This window comes from Coturnix japonica, chromosome 5, assembly GCF_054131305.1.
Source record: "Coturnix japonica strain WE chromosome 5, WE-NBRP24, whole genome shotgun sequence".
Taxonomy (NCBI): domain Eukaryota; kingdom Metazoa; phylum Chordata; class Aves; order Galliformes; family Phasianidae; genus Coturnix; species Coturnix japonica.
The window spans coordinates 8,892,132-8,920,020 of NC_140667.1; the positions used below are offsets into that span (position 1 = coordinate 8,892,132).

The 27,889-nt window shown below is 40.6% G+C and overlaps 1 protein-coding gene across 2 annotated transcripts; it reads left to right on the plus strand.

Moving 5' to 3' along the window:
- The first annotated feature begins 1,126 nt into the window (after positions 1 to 1,126).
- SMIM38 (small integral membrane protein 38) lies at positions 1,127 to 27,545 on the plus strand. 2 transcript variants are annotated; one of them, XM_085548313.1, is made up of 5 exons: positions 1,127 to 19,409; positions 20,876 to 20,962; positions 21,118 to 21,148; positions 23,938 to 24,044; positions 24,487 to 27,545. In XM_085548313.1, exon 5 carries the CDS (start codon positions 25,042 to 25,044, stop codon positions 25,171 to 25,173), a length of 132 nt encoding a protein of 43 aa, XP_085404439.1. In that variant the 5' UTR covers positions 1,127 to 19,409; positions 20,876 to 20,962; positions 21,118 to 21,148; positions 23,938 to 24,044; positions 24,487 to 25,041; the 3' UTR covers positions 25,174 to 27,545. The 2 variants fall into 2 exon arrangements, 1 of the variants encoding a protein (XP_085404439.1); XR_014946345.1 differs by lacking the exon at positions 20,876 to 20,962 and having other exon boundaries at positions 21,060 to 21,148.
- Positions 27,546 to 27,889: the final 344 nt, after the last annotated feature.

Here is a 27,889-nt window from a genome sequence, read left to right on the forward strand (position 1 = left end):
AATTTGTGGTTAAGTTGCATTTGAGCTGTTCTGCAAGAAAATGAGAGTTATTTCTTGATTCTAAGTCCACTGAAGAGTCTGAAAGATTTTCACTGGTTTTGGTGGCCTTTGGTCAAGCATGTGATGTATTATGAAAATAGCAGAGAATGTCACTGTGGTTTTTTTGACCCTATAAGCAGATTGGCAACGTACATAGAACCGAACCTTTCATATTTTCCAAGTGCTTTGCTGTTAAGAAAATTAAGTAAAACACTGCTATAAAATTCTCAGTTAACAATACTTAGATGAACGTACTTGGAGACCATTTTGATGTTTTTCAAAGTGTCTTCTTGAGTCTTTTGGGTTCTTCTGTAACCAAATGTCATCTTTTAGACCATTTTTGCCAATGGAATGTTTTTCTAATTGTATCCAGGCGGCTCAGTGTAGAGAAGGAGTGACTGTGAGCAGGAATAAATCACTGCTAAGTTCCCTGAGAAGATAAGTGAGCAAGACTTGAACAAAAACAAACTCACCACTGTGCCATACTATTTCTGAGGTGGCTAGAGTGAAGTGCAATTGCATTTTGCATTATGTTTGGAATGATTGTTTTCTCAAAGCAATTAGCGGCTTAGATTCCATCGTGTTATGCATGTTTGTTATGTGCTTTCTAGGAGTTTCTTTTGTAAAGATGGAAAAAATATTGGCTAATACCACTCTGGAAAGAACTTAATAAGCAACTGCTTTTGCCCTAGATATTCTCTACTTTTTATGGTAGTGACTGGGAAGGTGCTTAAGAGCCAAGCTGCATTCTCCCACAGAATCTGTAATTTAAAAAGGTGGTGTGGGGAAAGAGGACTACGGAGAAACAATAGTATAATAAAAATAAGGTTGATATTCTATTTTTTGAGATGTAGTATCTTCTAGGAGAAGCTAGAAGGGAAAGGCACTGAGCTATCTCTGGGTGTCAGTTAACTTTCCATTGAGAAGTGTATGGTGTGTTTGAATAATTGTATTTATGAGCATGCATGTTAATAGCAGATTTCTGTTCATGTGCACTTTAGTAGTTGCTTGGTGAGCGTATATATATGATATTTAGCAACATTCTGATTGTTATATTAGGTTGTCTTTTTTTGTGGGGGGGGGGGGGGGGTCAGGGGGGTGGGAGCAGATAAGTTGGAAATGCGCTTGACTTTCAAACACTAAAGCACACAAGGGCTTCTTCTCCAGTAACTATCCCTTCTAAGGTGCTCTGTGATGGAATGAAATGCTGGATTTTTCTCTGAAGTTTGGAGATGACTCTGGAGTGTTTTAATTTAATGAGGAAAGCAAATTTTCATTAATCATGCTACCTCTACTATTCCACTGCAATCATATTTTAAGGAAATTAAGCATTTTTCTCACATTGGTGAGAGAATGTATCTTTCCCTGTCAAAAATCACATTTGTGTATCACCCTCACTCCTGTAGCTGCCAGGTGAAGTCTGGAATTTTTCCAGTAGCCCAGCCACCAATTTACTATCATTGATCATTATCAGGAGTCACTTGAGTTGTATGATGTATAGCAAAGTATGTTTTTGGCTGCATGTGATGTGTGAGGTGCTTTAGGTCCCAGAGATCTGCTTTAACTGGCTTATGGAAGGCTGTTCTTCAGAACAGATTGTAGTTTGCTGAGAGATAGTGCCTATGTTATAATGAAGAAGCAGTGTGCTGTTCAGGTGTTGCATGTGTGATAGGGAAATGAGCTTGCTCAGAATCACAGAATTGAAGGGGCTGGAAAGAATCTTAAGAGATCTTAAGTCCAAACCCTCTGCCAAAGCAGGTCCCCTACAGCTGATCATAGAGGTAGGCATCCATGTGGTTCTTGAATATCTCTGTAGAAGAAATCCCCACAATCTCTCTGGGCAACCTGTTCCAGTGCTCCATCACCCTTACCATAAATAAATTCTTCTGTATGTTAGTACAGAACTTTCTGTGTTCAAGTTTTAGGCCATTACTTTGTCTTAATGCTGTGTACCACTGAGAAAAGTCTGGACTCATCCATTTGCCTCCCACCTCCCATCAGATATTTATAAACTTTAATTAGATCCCTCCCACAGTCTTCATTTCCTCAGCCTGAACAGACCCAGGTTACTCAGCCTTTCCTCACATGGGTGATTCTTCGGGCCCTTTGTCATCTTTGTGGCCTTCTGCTGGACCTAGGCTGATTACTTGGCATTCAGTGAAAGCTCAGCTATTGAAATCAGTGAGAGGGACACATGCCTAGTGCTCTTTTGACTTAATATTAAACTCTTCATGTCTTTAGAGCTGCATTTAGAGCTAAGAAAGGTATTGTGAGATTAGGAGTTGCATGCATTTACTATAATCCTTGGAGTTAAGTGGTTGTGGGGGGGGGGGAAATTAAAATCTATATGAGCCTCTTCTGTTGGGGGGGGGGGAAGCAGTTTGTATTTCTGTGAAATGAAGGTACCTCATAATGTTTAGTCCTTTACTAGTTAGAGATGGCAGTGAGAACTGGTTACATCATGATTAAGCACGAGATGCTGCAAGTGGTTCTGGGTGCTGATGGGAATTCATTTTTGAGACTCAGATTTAACCACTAGTGAGATTTTCCTGTTACAGTCAAGCACTTACACTCAGTCTCACATCTTGCGTTAATGCCTTGTTTAAGCAGTCTAGCTAGTCAGCGAGGATATAAAAACCAGAAGGAATTAGAAAATCCCAATTCGACTGATCTTAGAATTTTATGGTCCTTTTAATTTGATTTAGCGATTCTTGTTTCATTTTGAGTTTGCTTTTCAGTTCTGCCCTGTTAGGATTACATATGCCATATAAGAATCTGTTTAAAGATCACTTTTATTGGGAGTAAAATAAAAGCTGGAAATCTTCCTGTTATTCTAAGGCATTATAACAGCTTGTTTGTGCAAAGTCTAAATTTGGAGCCAAACTTGACTTGTCCTTTACAGCAATAATAACCTCAGAACCCTGCTAATAAATGCTGGAAGGTTTGTCAGTGCTCAAATGAGTCTGAAGATATTTTGATTATTTGCCATACTTATGATTTACACTGGTGGGTTTGAACTAGAACATATGGGCCTGCATTTTACTGCCCTAAATAGCTGATCGTATACTACTAGGTGTTTGTTTGACAGCTTTCCTTATTGTTTGTAGCTGCCCATACTTTCTCAACACTTTCATAATCTATTAATCATTTATTAACCCTTTATAAACCATTTATAAATGTACCCTGAATAAAAAAAAAAAGTGTGACCATTCAATTTCTTCCTCGAGTTTAATATTAAAGGCAAGTCCAAGGTCAAGATGGGCAGAGGGAGGCTTTAGGGAGCCTGTGTAGTTTATATTTTGGCCAGTCAGCTGAGGAACCACGTGGAACTAAAATTAGTAAAGTGTGTGCAGTGAGGAAAGTTCACACGGTGTAATGCGCTGTGGGCAGTATTAGCGTTTACTTACCCGATCTGTTAATGGTATGGTCTGTCTAGACCTTTGGAACATTCCTTAGCTCCTTATTTAATGTAGGAGGAATCATTTCTGAAATTAGCATATAAATTGTCCAGAGTCAGCAGCCCTTTAGAACAGTATTTCACCCTTGTGTCAAGGCACAGTCACTTGTTTTAAATTAAAAAAGAAAAAATACTGATAGGTGGGCATAAACTGAGAGAATTCATTAAGTTTAAAAAGGGGAAATGGTCAGGATTTGATCTGGTAGGCTTTATTTGTTTAGCCATGTTAATAAGGGGAAGTGTGTGATGATAAGGAAACATCTGGCAAGCTCTATTCGTGTGGAAGGTTTACACTTAAGTAACTGGAACTGGATGGCTTTTCTGATTTATTTATTGGCATTACATTGTCTTCATTTTTTGGTCATTCTTTGGTCTTTCGTGTAACCTGTATGTAAGCCACACTCTGTGATGTGTTCATTTGAGGGCTCAGTCCAGCTGAACAAGCCTGGTGCTTGTACAGTGTCCCATTCTGAGGTTATCAGTTGCAAAGAAAGGTAACATAACATGTATTCACCTTGAGAATTATGCAGGAATTGTAAACTTGCATTTGGAAAGGGTACATTTCTATATGGAGACAGAAAATAAATGACGATACAGTCCGGTAGGTTTAGTTGGCATGAATCTGAAATGACTGCACTGAGCAGTGAAGCCAACAAAATCTTTGTAGTACAAAATCATGTGTTCTGAACATGCCATGTACTTACAGAAAAACTATTCCTGGAATGTTGCTAGAGAGTTTTATGTTTATTTGGTACTCACTTTTCATCTCCCTTGCTCTGAAAGGCAGGTGCTTTAATCACAATGAAATTGACAATCCTGGTCACAGAGAAACAGAGCTAGAAATTAATGAAATTACAGATAATCTAAGACAGCGTTTTTATATATAACTGAAGAAAACATCCTAACTTAAAATGGTCATTACCTCAAGTGTTAAACACTGAATTTGTTACCAAAACTGCTTTGCTGGAAAGCTATTTCTATTCTGGAAAAGTTTGGTTTGTGGGCAGGGAAGTCTTCCAGATACTGGGTCTTAAATTTGTCATGGTCCCGGTGTCCATCCCATGCACTACCTATGTCCTCCGAAGAGAGCATGTTTCAGCTCTCATTCTAATAAACAGCAAAGAAGAACTGTTTGAGAAGAAAAATCCAAGATTCCTTGAAACAAAACAAGCTACTTAGCAGATGCTAGAGTAAGGCATAATAAGAGTTCTTTTGCATGCTCTTTATCCCATCTGTAAGTATCTTTAAAACTATTGCGTACATAGGCAGCCCCAGTGACCTTCCAATCGTGAAGTCATGTTTGAGCTTCTTTTACTTTTTATTTGAGGATCTTAGAACACTGTAGGTATGTGCATTTGAAAGGCTCAGGGCTAGGATGGCCACACGTAGGAATTCTACTGTGTGCAGAACTACGTGCAGTGGGCAGGTGCTGTGCTCTGTCAGTACTCTGCCTGGAACAGCAAGGCCTTGGCTGCTGTACGTGGGCCATTGCTTGATGCTAAACAACAATTGCAAGAGCAATGTGACAGTGTTCCTTCCTGAGTGAGCGATAGCAGTTATTTGGTGACTGTGAACTTAGCAACCTAAGAACTGCATTTATTTCACAGTCTTTAGAGAGTGTCTGATCCAAAGATAATCGTGTGCAAAGTGTCAGAATGTACTGGATGAATCAGAGCAGGCTGCTGTTAGCACAAATGTGAGGCTGGCTGTGGTGCTGCTGGGCAGGCTAAATGGAGCAAGGTGCTGGGAGATGTCAGCATGCTGTGCTGTGCACCAACTGTGCCTTGGAGGACTGTGTAGACCTAACCTGTTGTGATTTTGGAGTTACTTTGCAGGAACTGCTTTAAAATGTTGGGTATCCCCCCCTGCTTAGTGCTCAATTTAATTGGAATTATGGCACCCATCAAAAAGTATTACTGCAAGGTGACCTGGAAATAATCATTTCCTTTCATCTATAGAAAACATTTGTAGGTCGTTAAAACGTCGCAAATAAATAAAGTCTTATTCACAGAGCAATGGCTTTATGTGAACCTGGTAAAATGTGAGATTTCATTATATACAAAAAGGCTATGTGTTGTATTCCTGGTTCACAAAGCAAACGTCCAACACATGTGGAATGCACGGCAGGATGTCGGACCCTCTAAGGGTTGTATACAGATATATAAAGGGGAAGAGAGGAAGAAGAAACACTTGTGGGTCTGAGGAAACGACCCTTTCCAGAAACAAATGGAGCATGTGCTCTGGGTCTCTAGGAGGATTTGTGTGGGGATCTTGCTCTCCATGTGCTCGCATTCCTCTGAATCAGACAGGTGTTAAAGTGAAATGGTGCCCAGAGGACGCAGCACCCTCCTGCTATCAGCAGCCTGACCACATGACAGATCCGAGAGCAGCCAAGCACAACTGCCATGGGGCTTGCCAAGGGGTTAGATGCTGAATGCTGAGTGAGATATCTGTGCCAGCTTGGCACCTCTAGGGCCATGTGGTTGTTCCCAGTGTGGTGTCGTCCTTGTAACATGCTGGGGAGAGTGGAACCTGAAGCTGTCTTCTAGTTCCTGCTGAGTGAAGATAACTTACTGTAGTGAATATAATATATTAATTACCTTGCAAGTGTGTTTGGGAAGCTGTGCGTGGTTCTGGCATCTCTCCAGAAATGCTGTGGTGAAATCAGAGGATTGCCTCCTGGCACTGGAGTCTGTTTTGCAGTCATCGTTCCCCCTTCCCCTCCCCCCCCCCCCCCCAGCATCACACTGGAAATGAGTAAGAGAAACTGTTTGAAAACAACTGACATCTGGGGAAAGATGTTCATTGGCTTCTGGGATTTAGACCAGTCCCTGAGCTGGTGCCTTAGGAGTGGATTTAACCAATCCTGTAATCTTTTGGCACCTGTTGCACTTTTTTTGGCAGTAGCATAGGACTGCTTTGATTGCACAATGGCCAGAGTAGTGAGCATATGCCTGATGCCCACCCCAGAAAGAGCAACTGAGTGCCCTTGATGCCTTTCCCATGGCTTTTCTTCCACTTTCTCTTGTTCTTCAAGCTGCTGTTAGTAATTATCGTTACATGCAGACAAGTATCCATCAGCATCTCCAAAGCTAACAAATGAAGGAGAAAGCAAGAGGAGGACAGGAATTAGCAGACCTCTGTGTTGTCAGGGGCCAGCTGCTTTTTTCATTTGATTTGGAGCTGTTTATCTGGCCCTTGGTTTTAAGGAGTGTGGTAAACAGAGGACTCTAGGCAAAGCAATGTATCTTAGTGTCTGAGATTTAATCAGGAGATGAGTGTTTGGGTTTATAAATATGTTAAACAAAATAACCAAATATGTATCTTCAAGAAGAGAATTCAGCGGACCCATTAAAGGAAGTCTCTGCCTACATGTCTCTGCACTGATTGTACATCTGTAAATGGCTGCCGTCCAGCAAAGCTCTTAAGTGCATGCTTAACTCTCAGCATGGCTTGGCTACAGCAATGTTACTAACTTTGGCATGTGAGCTTTTATGCATTGGGGGCATTCACATGCCTAGTGCTAAGCACTTGCTTATGTGCCCTTCTGGAAACTAACTCTTCTTTGTGCCCTACAGGCCTGCAGCCTGGAGTGTAAATCTAGTTTCCACATCAGTTTCCTACTCCTTGAGACAGTATTGAGGAATAGGGCTGCATATCTATGTGGATGTTACTGAAATGCAGAGGTATGGGCCCCCGAAGCTTGTAGTGTATGGTTCTCTAATGAAATGTCTTGGTTTTCTGAAGGAGACTGTGAGCCTCTGCAGTCATTAGGACTGTCCATTAAACTCTGATGGACTGATGTCATTTCTGGATTAGTAGATTGAGCAGTTATAGTGAGATTGTCCCAAAGATTCCCGTTGCTGTAAATCAGAGCGTTTTAAATGCAATTCCTGTACAGTCTGCACAGAAGTCGGTGCTTTGTTGAACAGGATTCCTCAGTTGACCCATGTGGAAGAGCCAGTAGGGAAGCGGCACGCTCAGGTGTCATGCAGTCCACATTGCACTGCAGCTTTGTGTGTCATTACTGTTGGTCAGACTGAGGTGTGTGTGTGTTAAAATTCACCATCGCGTTTGCTGCCTTGTGAAAAGTCAGTCTTGAGAATTGGGTTATCAAATGAGGACTTTTGTTTCCAAAATGCTTACGGCAGTTCCTGGACTGAAAACAAACAGCTTTGCTAATCTAGAAAGGCAGTGAAGGATCTTATGCTTCCTGTCTACTTGTAGACTACAGATGAGAAGAATATCAGCGGAGTCAGGCCAAATGCTCAGTCTCCTAAATGTTGAACAGTGGAAAATTGAATATATTGCAATAGTTGCAGTTCATAGATCTCACTAGCTACCTCTGTATTTTAGATTTAATTAAAAAAAATTTAGAAAAAGCAAAAGAAAACCTTCATCTTTTACAAACAACTGCATTCGTAAGTAAAGTTCAAGCAAGCAATTCCAGCAAACTGTTCTAGTGTGCACAGTTCAGAGTCTGCTCAGACATTTCACGATCTACCATCTGCACCAGAAAGTTGCTGAATGAGTAATGGTAGGTTGGTTATTTTTGTGTTTTTTTTGTTGTTTTGGTGTTGTTGGTTTTTTTACCTTCACCAAGGCCTGTTTGCGCTGCAGACAGCTTTGTTATTTGTAGTCATTTAATTTAGATAAGTTAATTTTTTTGACTTCACAAAAAACCTAAATGCGAGAAAAACACCCTGTTGTGAGAGTGTCCTTATGTGCTGCATTGAAAAAAATGAAAATGGCTTTCTGAACAGTCCAGAGGAGTTCATCTGAGGGCTAAGACCCAAATGCAAGTTTGAAAAGCATTTTAAAATATCTTTGTCTAGTTTTCTGCCCCTGGAGGAGGAAAAGAGAAATTTAGCAAGCACCACATGTTACAGATGCTGCTCAAGATGCTTAACACGTTACTTAAAGCTGTTCTGTAACCATTATGTTGTGAGTAATAAAAGGATGTGAAATGGATGGAAGAGGAAGAATCCAGGTTTTCTGCAACCACATCTGTAGCCTCACTGCTTTCACGTGTTGTAAAGGGGTAAGCTTGTTTCTGCTGGTTTCTGCAGTGTTACTGAATGTACCTCTGCAGCACGAGGCAATACCTGATTGGGGTTACCTCTGAGCGAGCTGGCACATCTGCAGTGGGTTACCACACAGGGATACCAGCTTCAGCGCCAGAAACAGTGAAGCTCTGTTACTGCCATACGTCGTTAATTAGCTCGGGTGTCACATGGAGCAAACACCGCTATATTGCTGCTGGTTCTGCTGCTACATTAATTGACGCTGGCTTGGAGATCTTTGCCCCAATGTGCAGTGCAGACATACCCAGGAATGCACTCCTATTGTTGACTGAATACTGTATTTTCTCATAAATGTGGCAGGAGTATAATTGCAGGGTGGGAAAAGACGGGCAATATACGTTCACTTTACTTTAGAAACCAAATTAAACCTTTGACTTAATTCACTTTTCTACCAGCTCCCTGCGGGCATTTCTACAGGCTTCATTAGAGCCAACCTCGAGGCCATGGAAAAGGTCTCACAAAAGCCCAGCTAGGAAGCCAGTCACAGCCCCAGATCCTGCTGCTGTACGGCACAATCCGCCTCTTGGCTCCTCAAGCCTGCAGCTGCCAGGCACTCTCCTTATGTGGTCACTGGTGTTGGCTCGCAGGCTGCAGCAGATAGACGAGGAGGGCTGAGGGGGAACACATTCATCACTGCCAGCGAGAGCGGGGGCAGTGCCAAGTCGCTATGTAACTAAGCACATGTGCCAATTTGCTCGGTAATTGGATTGCTATTTGAAAAATTAAAGCAGCGTCTAGAAAATTCGAACCTTTGCATTTACGTGGTCTGCAGCTCGCAGCTGAGGGCCTGCACAGGAAGAATAAAGGTGACCAGACGTAGGTGTTTAGGAGAGCGAGCGTAGGAAGCGATGTGATTACTTTCAGAAGTGTTCCCCCAGCCTCACAGGCAGCCGCTCTGCAGGGAGACAAAGAGCAAGGCACAGCACAGGGGGAAGCTGTGATGCTATGGACAAGCTGTAACCCATTGCTTACTAAGGAAAATTAGCACAGGCTCGTCAGCTGAAAGCAATTCGTGTAAAGAAAACATATCATTAGAGGGAAGGGCTCGATGTACTTGTTGTAAATTTCTTTTATTATTTATTTATTTTTGCTGAGAAAGGGGAAAAAAGCTGCTAATGGACTTCACAGTGATTTTTGTTTTCTTCTGGGCCTGCAAATCTGTTGCTTCTCCATTGTATACATTATTCTCAAATGCCTTTGTTGGGCAAATCCTATGTACTAATGTCAAAAACTAATTATATTGAATTATCCAGCTAGAGAATTTCTCATTAAAGATGTGCCTGTACTACAGAGCTGTTTCTGCTCCCCCTGAAATCAACTTCAGGCCTCGCTTTGACTGCAGCAGAAGCCCAGTTACATCCAAAAGTATTGTTACCTAAATAGTCCTTCAGGCATTTAATTATTCTTTGCAGTTGAGCTCTCTGGCCACCCTTATTCAGCTACAAAATTTAAGCGTGTGCATACAATGGGTTATAAATTGTTCCTAAGATAATATTTGTAGTTTAAAGTATAATCCCATTGCGCGTAGACGTATAAAAGCAGTGCCTGTGTTCTTCATCACTGCTCAGCGGAAACGCAAGCTGGAAGCCTTGCATTTAAAATAATAGAAAGTAGAAATCGATGGGCTCATACTGAGGAAGAATTATTTGGAAGCACTGTGAAACGTCTGATTATTTCTCATGTGCTCAGCCCTGGTAGAATGAGGTTAACACATGTCAAAGTGGAGGCTCAAGAAATGTTGTGTCACATTTCTGCCCCTAGATGGAGTCTTCTGCACACTTTTTTTTTTTGATATTTGGGGAGAATGGAGCTGTGTGTTGGAAGCCTTGAAATGCCTCTTGTTCTGAATTCCCTTTACAGCGTATCAAGTGCTGCCTATTGGGACAGGGGTAACTGGGAGCCGGAGACCATTTAGAAGAGAAAAATCAAAATAGGGTTTGTTTGTATAATTGATTGGATGCTGTAAAGGGCACTGCAATTTCTTGTTGTCTCTTATTTGTTGGTTGGTGATACATACCTAGATAGTAAGGCAGAAATCTGTGTTTTATAGAACATTGCTCAATACTGTGAAACGTCTGAAATTTGCAGCTCACGGTGCTTAGCATTTCTGTGACTTTTGTGGTATTCCCTTCTCTTAGTATCCAGTGAATGCCATGGTAACGTTAACGTCTTGTAAAACATTTTAATAGTGACCACTGTAATATAGTGGTTGTGTGCAAACAGCATGCGCCGTTGCTTCAGAGGTGTTTGTAGCATTTTGTTTTTGTCACAATCGGAGCAAAACGTTGCCAGATCTCAAGAACTGAATCCTAAACTTGCCAAACACAGAGCTGAAAGTGAGTTCTCTTCTGCAGCTTCTGCCTTTGATCATCTGCAGTTTCATTGATACATTCTTAGCCAGCACTCACGAGCTTAGTGAACCATGGCTCTAGTGAGCGCAGTTGCTTGGGAAAAGCATTTGGCTGCAGACGCCGCGTTGGAGGGGGGAGGTGGGTGTTTTCCAAAGCCAGCTTTGGAAAAATCTGTGTTGTTTTATGTGTGAGTGAGAGCTCAGCTGCAGGCCCACAGCTCAGGTATGTTCGCAGGCGGCTTCTAGTTCCGCCTCTGCAACAGGAGGGGGACCAGCTGCAGGGTTTGTCCTTGGGCCGGGAGCTGGATTCCTGCAGGATCCGAGATTTTGCTTTGGACCTTTTTAAATGTGATGTAAATGCCAGCAGCTTCCTAACAACTGTTTGTGGAGCTCTGAGCAGAATTTACAGTGAACTCTTGTGAGAGAGAAGAGAATGGAAAAGCTCAACAAAACCTCTGTCATCTGAGCAGAGTCCTGAGAAATGCTTTCCAGCATTCAAAGAAAGAAAGGGTCTTAATTCAGACTTGCCGGAATTGTCTAATTAGTCCCTTTAATGCTGTGCACCTTATAGTCTGTGCCGCCAGCTTCGTCCTATAAATGAGACGATGGGCTAATTCATCTTGGCAGCAGTAAACAGACCTTGTGATTGTCCTCCCCTCAAACACCGGCCTGCTTTCAGGAGAGCGCTTTGGCCAAGCCCGCGTCCTCGCTCCCTCTGCTGTGCCCCCCCTGTTCTGAGTGCTGCCTCTGCTCTACGCTCTCCTCCTTCCCCACCAACCCACCCCACCCCATCTCGCACACAGTGACATACCTCACACATTTGCCACTGCTAACAACAACCTGTCAACTCTTTCTTTGCACCGTGCTAGGCGCCCTTTGTTTCTGCAGCCCAGCAAGCCTTGCAGCTGTTGTCCGAGGCCTGCTCCGACAGCCTGTGATCAGTCAGCTGCAAAATCCTCCCTGAACAACTTGGTATTCACAGCTCTAATCGGGCCAGCGGACTGTTTCCTCCTCTCTCGCAGTAAATCTTTATCACTTGCGCTCTGCTCGTCAGTTTGTGGCGCCAGCTCTTTGGGCTGCTCCATCCCTTTCCCATACTCTGCTGCGCCGTGTGCTCTGAATGCTAACTATAGCCTTGTTTAGGCTTGGTGCTGTGATCCACATGTGGGGAAGGTTGAATTCCTGCTCCTTTCCCATCTTCTAAGCTATACGTGCTGCGAGTTTATCTCTCTCCAAATGCAAAGATACCCAAAGGCTCCCTCCCTCTGCCTATTTCGTATTGTGTCCTTATAAGTTAATTACACGATTATCTTTCCAGCAGCCTGTTGTGCTTCTGTTAAAGACCTGCCTTTGGTAGGGAGAGCAGGGTGAGTGCCCAGCCTGGGGGAGCTGGTGGTGGTAAGGGAAGTCCTGGGGAAACTGGCACAGGCTTTAATTTGATCGCATGCCCAGGGCTATTAACCTTTCTCTTAATGGTTCCCCCATGGATGGAAACACGCTTCCCTTCATCCTGTCCTTCAGCTGATGCCACCTCGGTCTTTTAAAAGATTTACATTGATGATGTTGAATTGTGAAGTAGGTTTTTAGAAAAGGGATTAAAGTTTACTTTATTGGTATCCCAGCTGAGTGCAGGGGGATCCGTACAGCTTTTAGGATGGGGTCTGTGTCAGTGTGGGGTTGCTGAGGATATATACTTGTGGAGCCGAAAGCACAGCTATACCTGTGTCCATTGCTGCTTCTGCTACAGCATGGCAGCTCCTTCCACTTTATCGGGCAAAATGCTGTGGGTTCTGTTTTCCTCTCTGCTGTGCTTGAGCCTGGGATCTGAGATGACAGAGAGTGTAGTTAAAGCTCAGTTAAACAACGAGTTTTGCAAAGAAATTCATCTAGCTTTCAAGTAGAACGTGCTCAAGATTACTTTTAAAAACGTATTGTTCAGGACAGTGAGGGTTATTTGTATTTGTCAGGAGCCTGGGAAGTATTTGCATATACACTGCTCTGAGGAACAGAACTACTGTTTTCTAGTCTTGTCTTTTAACCTAAGTCTGTTTCCACCACTGGAAAATCCATTTATCTTCCTGCTTCAGCTTCCCCTGCTTTTAAGTCCTTCTGTTTTGGCCCTTCCAGGTGTGTGGGTGCATGCAGGGATGAAGATTAGCCAAATATAGAAATACTTCTTTAAGAGAAACTCTTGAATTGGCTTGAAAAATTTGTTGTTAATTTTAGGCGTTGCTTGGAAAATCCAGGTTTGTTTCTACTCGGGCTTTCTACTCTTCAGTTCCTCATCAGTGTAGTGCAAGGTGGACTTGCTTGATCAAGTAAAAACTCAACAACATAGGATTATTTTTAAAAATAATAAATTTAATTTAAAATATAAATCTTATAGTAAAATACAATAAATTTAATTTGGAATAAATTAGCTAACAATTACAGACAATTGGACGTGCAGAGGAGCACTGCAATTAAACAATATTAAGCAGGTATGTCTAGTAAAATGCAAGTAACTTGTGGCACAGCTTAGTCACCGAGCTCAAAATTTGGGTCTGACAGCCTTGGCGTGTGTCTGCCCTCCTGTGTGTTTGTTGCCATCTGCAGCCATATTCACTTTCTGGCCATGATGGTCATGTCCAGTTGGTGTGCCCTACTTAAATAACTCCTATGTACATCTCCAGATGGGATGTTCTGCTGCTATTGTAACTAGACCTATAAACACATTCTAGACTTAATTGTGAAGAATATCTCCAGTCTTCCTGGTATTTGTCTCAGAAACCTCTAGCTTTCTCAGCGTGTCCTTTAGTGAAATTGCATGTTCATAAACAGCTTCTGAATGTTAGCCTTTTTTTCTATCTATAAGGAAAGCAGTTGAAGTATGACGTTGAATAGTATGGCACATTGTGCTGTTTGTTAGGGGAAGCTTCACAGTTGAAAGTGCTCTTGTGATCAGAGTCAGTTTGGTGGGACAGCAGGTAGAGAACACAGCATCTTGACAAGCCCTAGGCAAGCATCTTAGATAACTCTTTCCCTTTCTCTGATTTATTTTGCTCATGGCACTCTTCTCCGTTCCATCTTCCATATTCCAGGCTGTTACCTGCCATCCTGTGGTGACCATAGCTGTTTCCAAGGTCCCAGAGATTGCTATAAGGCTGGTATGGTAACAGCATTTGCAGTTTGGCTCTTGACACAAGTGATGAAGTAAAACACTGCATTCAGGTAATCACTCATGCTTCTTCTGGACTTGTAAGTCTTGTCTATCCTGCGAGTCTTGATGGATTTTCTTTGCTCACAGTTTTGATGACTACAAACTTTAGGGGAAATATGCCTCCCACCTCTAAAAGTGTAATAGAAAGTTTAGTTCCCTTCTTCCTTATCTTTTATTTTTATCAAATGGTTAGCTATTGGACATAGCTATTTAGTGATGTGATGCCTTCTCTTTTACAAAACAGTGGCTCTTCACCATGCCTGGAGGAAGAAAATTAGTCTTGTGTCCTCTGTACAACAAGCAGTTGATTATGAAGTGCTCCTCAGGAACATCCTTTCCTTAGCTTGTTGGCAGTGTCCATGAATGGCTGTTCTCCTGTGTGTCTAGTGATGGTTTTGCTCTAAAGTGAGGTTCTGCTTGGACCTGATATGTTTTTCTGTTTGGCTGTAGCTGGAAGAGCACTTGTTTGTGGCTGTAGGATGAGCAGAGTCTAAGAACAGTTTTTCTAATTCCCTGGTCCAAATTGAAAAATGACTTATCTATTCTAATGAGAATCCACGTTTGAATATATATGCAGGAGCAACATGTTTCATTGCTTGGTTATTCAGTGTTTAAGGAGCAATGTCAATACATTTCCAGCTCTTCCAGTGTTTGACTTAAGAAAATTTCAGACCTCAGCAACATTCTTGTTGGAATTTTTTTCCTAATTTGCTGATAATATGCTTACTCTGTAATTCCATTTAGAAAAAGCCTTTTAGTCTAGGAATTTCCTTGTCTGATTTGCCTCAGACTTTCCAGAAATATTCTACCTTGGCATAAAGTTTGCACCTGTGGAAGTTGAGGGAAATTGGTTTAGCTTTTGCTAAATGAGGAAGGGCTTCTGCCAAAATTGGGCTTATAATGAAAGACTGGTTTAAATATGGACAGATGAGTCTCTTCATAATTATTAGGTAATGTTAATGTATCGTCAGGCCTGTAAAGAAAAAAAAAAAAAAATTAAGTGGACTTTATCTTGCCTATAAAAATGAATTTTTGTTTCTCGTTTGGCAAGTCAGAGGAGAATGTTTGCTATTAACCCATCTTGTTTAATTTTGCGAGCTGCCACTTGTGTGCAAATTTCCTGTACATCTTAAAAACATGTAAAAGATGAACAAAGAAGGAGGGGGAAGGTTATAAATGGATCCATGTGACTGCCTCTTCCCCAGGCATTTTTTCCCCTCGCTTAAGATGTTTGGAGGGAAAGCAGGGCCATGCAGTGTTTGTGAAAGCTGATGGAATATCTTCCTCCCTCAGGGTATTTCTTCAATCAATGTTTCTTTATAGCATTAGGTCATCTCCTCTTTTTATAATTTTCTTTTTTTTTTTTTCCTGAAGAATCCTTGTTTTGTATGTTTTCATGTATCCTGACATTTATTCTCAGAATTATGGCCTGATCACTTCCTGTCCTTTTCCTCAAAATTTCTCTCGTTTTATCTATTTTAAGTGCTGAAGCACAAAGATAACCCCATCATAGTTCTCTCATTTTCTCCAGTGCTTCAACCCCCCCCCCTTCCCTCCCCGCAATGAAAAATGAAAGGTCTCATGGTCTTACAGATTTTCTTTATGCTTATTTTGGCCTATTTGCAACCCAAATACATCACTATAAGACGGCTCTCTAAGGCTCTTGGATCAATTAAAGGTAGCCCTATTCATTGCCAGTACAAACCTTTGCCTATTAACTCTTTCAAAGGGCATTTGTCATCGCAAAAAGCTGTGAATGCCGTCTGGGTTCATTGATTAAAAAAAGGTATTGTTTTAAGGCTGCTGAATATCTTAATTAGTTGTAATCAGAGGGTAGCTTGTGTCTGTAAAGTGATACAGTTACCTTTCACCTACTTGCTTTATTCTGTGTGTTTTAAAAGAAAAATATCACATGTAATTCGAGCATAGTGTTTGTAGGCTAGGAGTGCACTTGCCGATCAAAGCATAATTTATGACATTATTTCATAAAGCCAAATAGTTTATGTGCTAACTTGGAGGGTGTCTCGTTGGCCTACGACCAGCCATGAGAGGACAAGCGGAGCAGCGCTGCTCGTTGCCAGCTATCATCCTCCTTTCTTCACTCAGAAATCCAGTGTCTGTATTCTGGAAGTGTAGAAATCCACCCCAATTCTGCAAGCACCCGCACGTGTGCTTAGCTAGAGCACATGAATGGCTCATTAATACGGAGTATGTATGGCACTGTTTGCCAGACCAAGGTATAACAGGGAAACATTTTTTAGACTGCTGGTTCATTTGCTGCAATTGTGGCCTCAAACCATTTGCAGCCATTTGTGAATTTGTACCAAAACCAGGAAATTATTTAAGTTGGGAAAACGTCTTTTCTGCTGTCCTCTGAATCAAAACATTTCTTTCAGTGGTTAATAATAAAAGTCTGTTTCCTATTTGAAGAGACTCTTCTGAAAATTACAATCTATGCTTTTCCTTGGGTTTTATGAAAAGCTTTGGTTGTATTTAATGCTGTTTTGGTTTATTTTTCTGAGAAAATAGTTTGTATTTCCCCTAAAATATTTCACTCAGAGCAAATGGACATTTTCATGCCCCTGACAGAGAGGCTGGGCTGTAAACAGATCCCTTCTGGTCTCAATGATGTACCAGTAACGTGCATAGGTTGACCCTCACTCTTTGGTGAAGCACTTCCAGACATGATGATGTAGAGATATTTGCACAACCATGAAAAAATGTGTATATCTTCTTGCAGGGAGGAGAAATGCACCTGACAGAAAATCTTAAGTCATGGTTGGTAGAAATATTTGCTCTTGCTCTTGAATAAGATATTGGATAGGGTAGTAGTCAGACTAGATGGTCTTAGTGGTCTTTTCCAAACTTGATGATTCTGTGAGTAGATGACAGTTTGTTCTGGGAAAGGGACACAAATAGCATCTTTTAGGGAGACTCCATTATCTGGGAGAAAAAGTCTTTAGAAAGTGCCTTGCACGTTAACGATGTATACTGAGTTGCTGGTGCCAACTGGTTATCTGGAAAGCAGGGCAATGCTATTCCTGGGAACTACAGGACATGTGAATCCTTAACACCTGCTCACAGCTTACAATTTGGTTGGTAGCTTCTATTGTAAAAAATGCATGCATGCTCACACTTGGATTCTCAAGGTAATGTGGCAGAGTTTCTCAAATGCTATATATATATATATATATACACATATATGAACCGTTATATCCAGTCTCTTATTTTTCAGTGAATAAATATCATTATAATGATATTTATAATGCTCCCCTCACAGGACATCTTTTCTATACTTGCCTGAGTTCATCCTGAAGTACTTTTTGTGAAGTACTTGAAGTGTTTTGTGTCCTTTTAAGTGTTTTCTTTCTCAACATAAAAATACTTCAGAAGGACTAGTTCCAACTTTAGTTGACTGTACAGTCATGTCTGTTTCGTAGATGTGGCAAAACAGCCTTAGAAAGATTAAAATCCTGATTCAAGAAAATGCAAAAATTTCAGCATGTGGGTTAATGTTCCTGTGATTTTGACGTAAACTGCTCTGAAAAGTTTTCCTGGGATGCTGTCAGAGGCAAAAATAGAATATGCATTGGAGTTGCAGACGGTGCCTCAGTCTCAGTATATGCGAAAATTAGAAATTTTCTTTCTTAGTAACAAATGTGAGTCTTGACACAGTCATTATGAGGGGGGTTTATTTTAATAGTTGGTTATTTAATTCAGTGATTTATATGCTGCAAAAAGATAATCTCGGTGTGAAGATCAATGCTGTTCTAACCTTTTTCTTCAGCTTCTAATCTTTTCACAGAACTGTGCAGTGCCTTTTCTTTGATCAAGTGCTTTGGAAATAAATTTGGGGAAACAAAAAAGCCCATTTCTACCTCAACTCCGATGTGTGTATGCATTAATATATAGTAGTATTGTGCGTCTTTTTCTATAGAACATTTTTAGGTGTCTGTAGAACCAGAAGATGATTTATGAAGTGTGACTCATTTTTCCTTCTTCACACTGTTCCACTGGAAGGACTCGGACTGCGATGAGAAAAACTAGTACACGTTATTAAGAATTCCGATAAAGTAGGCTGAATAAATTTGTTTTCTTTGTGAGCCTTAATCCTGTGTTGTATTGGCTTCTCGGACATGGCTAATTTATTTGGAATTCCATTCTGTTCCCGACAGCATTCCTGATTAGCAGTTTGATCACCCGGAGCAAAGTTACATACCAGCTTTCAACTCTTGTAATCTAGCAGTGTAATTTTTTCAAATGGACTCTTTTCTTTCCTTCTTTGCCCTAGCTCCCCTTCTTTATATGCGCAAAGAGACTTTAAAAGTAAGCAGGATAACCTGTTAGTAGACTGAAAAAATTGTACAAAACACAATACAGTTTGCTGAATGCCCAACTTGTGTCTGGCCACAAAGCATCTGATGTAAAGTTCAGACGGGAATATAGAAACTTCCAAGATAAGTCAGATCAGTGAGTATTTATTGTGAGTTCAGTATTTTGTAGCTATCAAAATGCAATGTAAGAAAGCAGATGTTTAAGGAGGGAAAGCCACAGCATAAAGCTCGAGCCATGCAGTCCCACGCCATTTTTTGATTTAGTGCGATGATGGTAGGTCTGATAATTTTCTATTGCTCATGGAGCTAAAGCATGTCATGGACAGTTTCTCTTGAAGTTCAGCATGTGTTCAGCATGGACCTAGTTGAATGAAGCCATGTTTTTTGTCATGTCTTTAAAGTTTCCAAGGCTCTGTTAATTTCCAAGTAAAGCTGTGTAAGAAATATTTTAACTGCTCCTTTCAAAGAATGTACTTGGATTTTTCTAAGCAGAAAAGTAAGATCTGGAGCTGTATCAGTCCAGTTCCAAAATGCAAAATATTTGCCTACCATCACTTGTAATGGATAGAGATTTTTCAATGATTGCATTTCATAATATTGTGGTAATGTCTTCATGTCCCTCCCACAATATGTAGTTTGTCAAAGCACGTTCTACACGTGGTAGGTTTTAGAAACTTATATATTTAATAGCTAAGTTTGTGATACACTGGACTTTGAATGGAAATCACAGTTGCGTCATTTTTTGCTTCTATCAATGTTGTCTTATGCTGTCAAAATGAATGATGACTGGGAATCCCCAATTGAATTGTAAATCAGAGCCAGGTTTTTATCTGATTTCTTTTCTGTGGAGTACAGGAAGAACATCCTCAGAGTGAAACATGTGGAAATGCTGGATTTAGCAGCCCCCTCTGTGAGCGTACAACGTGCTGAAGACACGCAGTTAAAGGTGAGAGGGAACTGGGTTTTCCTATCTGTGACATTTCTTAAGGTCCTGGTCTGGTTTTGTGCTCAGAGAGGAGAAAGTTTTTAAGCCACGAGAGACTTGTGAATAAAACAAGGAGAGGTTTCCATGGCACTAATCAAGAGACTCAAAATAGTGGTTTTATGTATGACTGATTCAGCTGTCTACTTACAAAAGCTTGATCTGTCTTTCTGCTTACTTATGATCTTCATGGATCTGAAAGACAGCTCATGACAATTTTTTTCATCAAAGCTGAAGCATGTTTTATCAAACTTTCTGCTTTTGAAAAGCTGGCAGTTCAGTTGAAATAGTTCAGTAAAAAATATTTAAAATAAAAATAGTTAGATTGCACAGGGTCACAGAATGTCATGGATTGGAAGGGACCTCAAAAGGTCATCTAGTCCAATTCTGCTCTGGAGCAGGAACAAATTCTCTGAGGGACTGCTGCAATACCATGAATTAAATGACAAATATCCGCAGAAGGAGAAATGAGAAGGGATGGTTTAGGTCTTGATCCATTCTGTGCAATTACACTCAGTGAAAATTCCTTAATTTCACCAGGAAAAAGTCTGGAGGATCTTTCTGAGCAATAAAATTAACCAAGTGTGAAGACATAGCAAGTTGTGTGGGGTCTCTTGCAAATGAAGAAAACAGATGAAGTTGATGGATAATAAGCTATTTTAATATTTATAATACACATTCTAAATATTTGTGATGCTTTCATCCTGTGAATGACTAACATTGCTGTATTTTTATACTTGTTCATCAGGAGGTAGTTGTTTTAGATATCATTAATATTTTAATTTGGTGGTATGGTTAAATGATATGGCATATACACAGACTATTTTATTTCCTCTAAATCACGTCCTGTTTATGCTTCTGGACAGAAAATGCTATGAACTGAAGAGAAATGAAATACCTGCTACTGAGCATTGCAGTGTACAGCCACCTGTGAAAGAGATAATGCTTTGACAGATCCCCAGCTGGGAAGATCTCATTAAGACTTCTTTAAAATACAGATCTCTTTAGGTGATCATTTTTTAAGGCATATTTTTAGTATTATTTTGAATCTTACTTGTGACTCTGAGGCCTTGAGGGAGGATGCTGAATTTGAGTTTTGCACTCAGTTTTATGGACGCTGAAGTTACTCGTAAGGGAGGAAAAATGTAGTAAATGGATTATCTTATTTCTGTCCTTGTATTTCTTGATCATGGATATGGGCATAGTGAACTGACTGTGGTGGGAACAGCATGTTTGCTGGGGACTTTCCAGTAGAAAACCAGTGGGACAGGTGTTGACTCAGTGCAATGCTGAATGATCTTGATATGTGCTCATTATCACAAGGTGTTTCAAGCAGGAATTGACATTCAATGTCAGATTTTGTCCTTTAATGCTATGAATACCTTGAATGGGCTCTTTGTAAGTGGTGGTTTGTTTTCGCTGTGATGCAGAATGCTTGTTCAGGAGATTTCATGTATGTAAACTGGAGCAAGGTGCCTTTTTCACTCTGATAACTGCAGCAGGCACATGACCATAAGGTAAGTGCTGGTCCTAAATTCCTTTCTTTTTCTCTTTTTTTCTATTTCTCTTTTTTTTTTTTTTTTTCCCCTGTTCCTTGTCTCCTTCTTTTAACAGTGAACTGGGAACTTCTTGTCAACCGTGCTGACACTCCCAAATCCATTTTCCTCTATAGATATAGCGACCTTTGATGTGTGGAAAACACAGTGAGTAACATATCCTCTGTTTAAAATGTTACATACATTTTGGGAAGCATTTCAAAATGACAACAGGGTGTATAATGCAATTATTGTTGTACTGTCTGATTTATTGTGTATATGTCCACAGGATATATTAAGTTTTTAAGAATTAAATTATATTTTATGAAACAGACTGCTTAATTTATAATTGGAGCTGGATAAGCAGAGATGAAATCTGTTGCTTTATATTTTAAAAGACATTATGCGTTCTCACTGAGCTTCATGGTGATTAATTACATAAGGTTAATTTAGTAACAAAATGCAGAATTTGTCTTGGAAATAGTTTCAAATTAGAGGATTTTAATAAATACTTATAGCAGGAGGTGGTAATAATGTTAATTGTGTGATGAAATCTTACATTAGTAAGAAAAGGACACTCACTAGGAGTACAGTTCTCTCTTGCCCTTATTTTCTAGGGGGGGGGGGGGTAGGGGGGTGATAAATTGAAAAAAGGTTTTAGTGAAATCAAGTCTGAGCAGACAGAGAGGATGCTTTTTGGTGATAGAACATGCGTTCTTTGAAAAGGCAAATCATTCAGGATAACAGAGTGCATTAGGATCACCTGCTATTTGAAAATAAGTATTCAGATAAATCCGGATCAGGATGATTAATATGTAGGCTCTGCGTAGTACTTTTTCTCAGCGAGTCTCAAAATACTTCACCAAGGAGAGGAGAAGAGCTATGCACATTAAACCGTATCTTCTTACTCATGCATAGGTTTTTCATTTGGCACACAGCATCATCTTGCTTATGCTGCACGTTAATTTTCTGTGAAGCAATCTGTCCTAAGAAGTGAAATCTAAGCAGAAGAATACCTTCCTTCCACCTCCAGCAACTGGTGCTTCCTTTGTGTGAATGAGCGTGGTGCCCACGAGGAGTGCCAAGCTGACAGCCGCAGCCCGGAGCCACAGAGCTGCCATTGAGCAGGCTGCAGGCGTGGGAGCGTGCCCAGCGCCAGGCAGGAGGATGTGTGGTTTATCCCCTGGCTTTGACACCTCTCAGGGAATGCTGGCGATGGCAGGGCCAGGACCACTTGTGAGCCCAGGAGGAGGCACCTGTTTGTTTGGCGCTCGAGGGAGCTGCCAGTTTGTAGCTGACAGAGCAAGTGGACAGTTTGCCAAGCTGAATTTCCTGATTAAATCCTGTACGGATGAGAAGAAGATCTCACATCAATACAGATGATGAGAATCTCTTAAAGTCAAACAAGTTAGAGAAACAATTGTCTGGAGTGACATTGCTGATGTTGCTTTAGGACAAAAGGATAGACCTCTTAGGTCCCTTTCTTCCTTTTTTTTTTTTTTTTACTCTTGTCGAGGTAGGTGGCCCTATTACTGGTTATATATGTGTATGTATACGCCATAGAATATCCCAACCTGGAAATAAAACATTTCCTAGATATGTAACATTTATATGTACTGGCACCATATGTGATAGTCATGAGCAACCTGCATGTTTCCTTTATGCAGGGAAAAGCATCCAGTTTGAGGGAATCTAAAGAGTGAATACCAGGCCATCAATGCAAGTCCTTTGTGATTCAAACTTTATTCATGACTTTCTCCATAACACAAACCAGTGCTCGGAGGACCATTTCAATCAGGTCTTCTCTTGCTCTAGTTTTTCTTGCCATGGAGATGGTATATGTAGCATTACTTAGCTTCTCCTCATCATTCAGGTCCTCTGATTTCAGGAGGTGTTATTTGATTGATCTTGGTTGGCATCAGTGCAATCCAGGACTGGCATGCTGGTGCAGATTGACGCAGGAGATGGTTGAATCCTTGCTGACTGCAGTCACTGTTTCATTGAGTCAGAAGACAATGATGTTATAATTCACCTAGATTTATTTTCTCCCCCTTGCTGCATTTTCCAGCAAAATGTTAAGTAGCAGGAGAGAGTACTCCCTTTAAACTTTACATTTTTTGAAGTCTGTAAGCATAAAAAGATGCTCACTGTTCAGTGCTCCTCCACAAAGAATCCTCCTTAATCCTGATGGTGTGCGTTCACCCCTGGGTTGAGCTTCCCTATGCAGAAGAACTTCGTATTGTTTCACATTCCTTCATAAATGCACATAGGGTAATATGACAGACTTTTTCCTTTTAAGCAAACTTATCAGTTCTGACACTTTCCAGCTCCATTAGAAAACCCCCGTGGTAGCTGAGAGCACCCATTAATGTGAACAAACTCCTGAAATTCCTTAAAGTATTTGCTTTGTTCTGCTATTTAACTGTTTACAAAGCCTGGAGCTTTGCTTCTGATATACACAGTCAATAAAACGAAACAGACTAAAAGTTGTTTCTTGTAGTGCAAATATATTTGTGTTGTTCTTGTAGAGAACAATGCGTTGTATCTCACAAGGTTACCCCAGTCAAGGCAATGGTAATGTCTGAGAGAATACTGTTACTCAATATTTTGCATGGGATTTGGTTTAAGGCAGAGTTTTGAAGTTCAGGGAAGCAGTCCTGTCACTGTGCTATTGCTTGGACCTCATCCAAGCCATTTCTCTTACTGCTAATCCTTCATGCTTTCACCTTCACAACTCTGCTTGTCCAGTTCCAATTGCTGAAACCCAGGCCCAGACAAAATACTGCTTAAATGTCTACGTAAGTCCTTGTTACCCTTCTGAACCACCTCCTAGAGCCTGTGCTTGTTCTTATGGGGACCTCAAGGTATCACCACACTTATTCCCTTATTCTAAAGGAAAAAATAATGTGTATTTTGCAGAGCTTTAAGTCTCTGAATCGGGCTTTTATTTCTTCTAGCTGGAAAGTATGGTTTCTGGGGAAAAGAGCTCGCTAGCTGAGCAAGTTCAAAAAGATCTTAGCAGTTCTCCAGCAATTACTCATTTCATCAATCCTCTGTATTTAAGGTGAGCTAAACCAAGTTCTTTCCTATAATGTCTACTTCAAATAATGCTGCTTTACATTTGGAGAGCCAAATAAGGAAATAGAACATAATCTTCCAGGAGTTTCTTTCCCTTTTAGTTTGCGTAACTCAGAGACTTGCTGTAACAAGAGCCCTTCTTTCTATAAAACCTGTTTAACATATTCAACTAAACAAACTATCTCCCCCCAAAAAGCGTGAGTGTTTTATGTGTGCCTTGCTCTAGCATTGGCTCTTGAGGACATTTCAGCATTTGTCAATGTGCTAATTGAGCAATGCATCGTGGACAGCTTCTGTGTTCTGATTTGTTGTGCTTTTTTTTTCTTTTCTTTTTTTTTTTTTTTCTTTTTCTTTCTCTCTCTCTCTCTCTCTTTTTTTTTTTTTTCTCTTCCCCCCTCCCTCCCTTCTTCCCCTTTTAATTTGTCTAGGAGATAAAAAGCCCCTCCAGTGTTGTTTCCTGCAAAGACCATTCTTAAGAGCTCGTTGGACAGCACAGGGCTCTTGAAGTGATAGCTAATTGGTGAAAGAAAGGCCCCGATTGTCTGGAGGGAGCTGGAAAGTGCTGCGTGTGCTGCTGAAAGGGACTAGGGAGAAGGTGCCTGGTTTCGCTGAGCAGCTGCTGCTGGAGATGTTTGGAGATTACATCAGCATTGGAAAAAAGGGGCAAAAAAAAAAAGTCCAACTTCACAGAGACGGAGTTTATGGAGTTTTTTTCCCCCTTCCAAAGGTCTTCTGACAATACTGTCATTGTCAATATAAGAGTTGTTAATTCTTCATGAATAGCACATGGGGCCTCTTGACTAAATGGTACGTTACATGTCCCAAATCTGTCAGCTGGGCTCTTCTCTCACATGCTAGTGAGATCACTTTGATTGGAATGTTACAGGAATTGCTGGGCTGGCTGTGCAGAATTGAATGCTGCATTATATAATTATATCTCCCAGAGTATTTTTTTGGCATTACCTCATTATTCTAGCTTAAATATGGAATCAGTCCTTTTGATGACTTTACTGGTTGTAATTATATTAATACGATTCATTTTATGGTCCTGTCTTAGTGCTTATGTAGATTACAAACTGTCTCGAAGGTTTCCTGACAGGAAAAAATTGCTCTAAAAGAGCTCAAAAGGCTTCTTCAGATTTCAACTGACAATGAGGACAACTGGACAAGGTAAATGGACCTAGAACAGATTTTACCTTAGCCTCTGAGGACAAAGAAATGGCCAGTTGAGACTGCAACTCAGTGAAGATCCTTCAGAAGGCCTCATGCTGACAGAGAGGGAATAGAAACCACAACAACTGATTGAGTCAAATAACTTCCTATCAGACTGGAGCAAGAATTTGTTGTTGGGAACAGGGTTGTGGAGGTTTGCCAGTTAAACGATCTGGACAAGCTGGAAGGAATCCTATTGTTGGGCAGTCCAAGGCTGTCAGTGGCCCAGTCTTGCTACATGAAATGCAATGGCCCGTTGCCTGCTGGACAAGCTGCTGGTCTGCACGTTAGGATGTCAGCTGCACACCCTGCCTGGATGCAACAACTGACTGTGCCTGAATGAACATGGAGATTACTAACCTGGCTCAGGATCTGCTGCAGATTTGCAGAGTGGATTTTTACATGATTGGCTTGTTGCTTAATTCCTCCTGTGGTTTCTCCCTGTCAATCAGATCAGAAGCTGATTATAGCCCAATGATTATCTTTCTTTTCAAGTTGTATATCTGAGTAACAGAAGTGGTTGGACATCACTTGGATAGTCTGTTCCATGAAAAACAGATCTGTGCATTACAGTTTGCCTGACAGAATCCAGCTCTGCTTCAGCAGTGCTGGGCATGGGGGCACAGGACAGGGCTTAGAGGCCTTTCAAAGTAATTTCTCTTCTAGCCTTTGGTAAGGAGCTACTAGGACATGGAAAGTTTTGACTACTCACCTAACACAAGAGTGACTGGAGATTTTTCACTTAATGCATTTTGCACAGTGAGACGGGGGTCTCCAAGTGAGCTGTTTGCTTTTGGATGGGTGCTACACTGAGTCAAACTGCAAAAAATCTTGCTCTGTGTGCAACACAATTTAACATCTGCTCTTAAAAACTTGCTTTCCCTACAGCAAAAGTAGGAAGATTGTACGGTTTTGCCTGAGAAAGAAAGTTGAGATGTGATATTGTTGGCCCAGTCCTATCTGGTATTCTTTATGTCATACAGAAGTGAAGGCTGCAACTTTGAGAAATGGCTTCAAAACTCTTGGTAGCTCACTTAATATCAGAGTTCAGTGCAGGTAAAGGCCCAGATCATTTCCATGAAAATTTTTTGGCACATTCATGTCTGTTATAGGCTTGTTCATTAGTAAGTATTGATCAACCTCTATCACTTTGTCATTTCAAGCCTCTGAACATTTAGACGGGAGCAGAATAAATGTCAGGCTGATTGGTCATCTACTACAAATAAAGCCTGAGATTGAAATCAATCTACAGAACTGTTTGCAGGGTCAGAAGATGCATGTCATTGACTTAAAATCTAGCAAGTAAATTAATTATGTGTAGATGTAACTAAACTCCTTGTCTGTCTCAGTGGGTCCTAATTTTAGTGATGATTCTTATATGTATTTTGTTTTGTTCCCCAGTACCAGCAGACCACAAAGGGAAAGTGAAAAAGTCTATTTGCTGTGCAAACATACCTCTGATAATAAGTAACTGGAAAATAGGCACAGCATTCCCTCTTCTGTCAGTTAAACATCACTGTTCTTAGCTGTTTTACATCACTGTGAAGAAAATGAAACTTGTAGAGAAATTCATAGTGCTTTTAAATGCAAGTCTTCTAATCCACTCTTTTGATTATATTGAAATTATACTTTTAAGTGTCATATGAATCGTTTAAAAATGTTGATCTAGTGACACTTGGACTAATATCTTTATCATTTGGTTAAATAAGGAGCTGACGGTAGCATGGAATTCTCATCTTTGATCCCTTTATTCCTACAGAAGCAGAATCTTGAATTTTCCATGTAAATCAGAGATTGTGGTCTTATTACAGACCAGAATCTTATACAGGCCAAATTTTCATTGATTTCTGTGGCACCATTAGTAGGAATGGCAGGATGGAATCATTAGAATGTCTTAATGTTTGAGTTGCCATAGCCAGTCTCCTTCAATGGCTTGCTACTTTTGTGCAGGGAAAATGGGCTAATGCTGGGTGAACTTACTGACTGGTAGATGTAAGGTGTGGTAGGTGACCACTGTCATGAAACTCAACACTGCCAGATATGGGGAACAGCCTGTCAATTCACTGGTCCTGTTTGTCTTTTTAAATTGTTTAATTTACCCAAGATACAAGAATTTCACTGATTATATTATAGACAATGTTTGTCACAGTGTGGGTCTGCATCCTACATGGGTAAAACTGTCTGGAACCTGAAAGAGTTTGCTAGTACATCAAAGCTTTGATGCACGTATGATTAATAAAGTAAATATTTTGTCTTAATAAAAATTTTACTGATTTAATTTGGTTGTTTGAAATCCACATGCATTGAATGTAATTTAAATGCTTTGAAGTTCCTCTTCTGGTGACTGCAAGACCATTGTATCTTTTTGCTGATGAGGGTTCTTGTGACAGAACTTACGGTGTCTTCTAATTTAACCATCTGTCCAAGCTAGATTCTGTCTGTGTTTAAGAGCAGTTTTGAGCCATGGACAGAGTGAATGAAGACTGTAGCATGGAACCCCCAATCAGGACATGAAATAAAGGTATAAGTAAAAAATAGGAAAAAAATATCATTTAACACTGTGATGATATACTGTATCAGGTACTTTGTTAACATAGTAATCAATGACTGATGTATTGC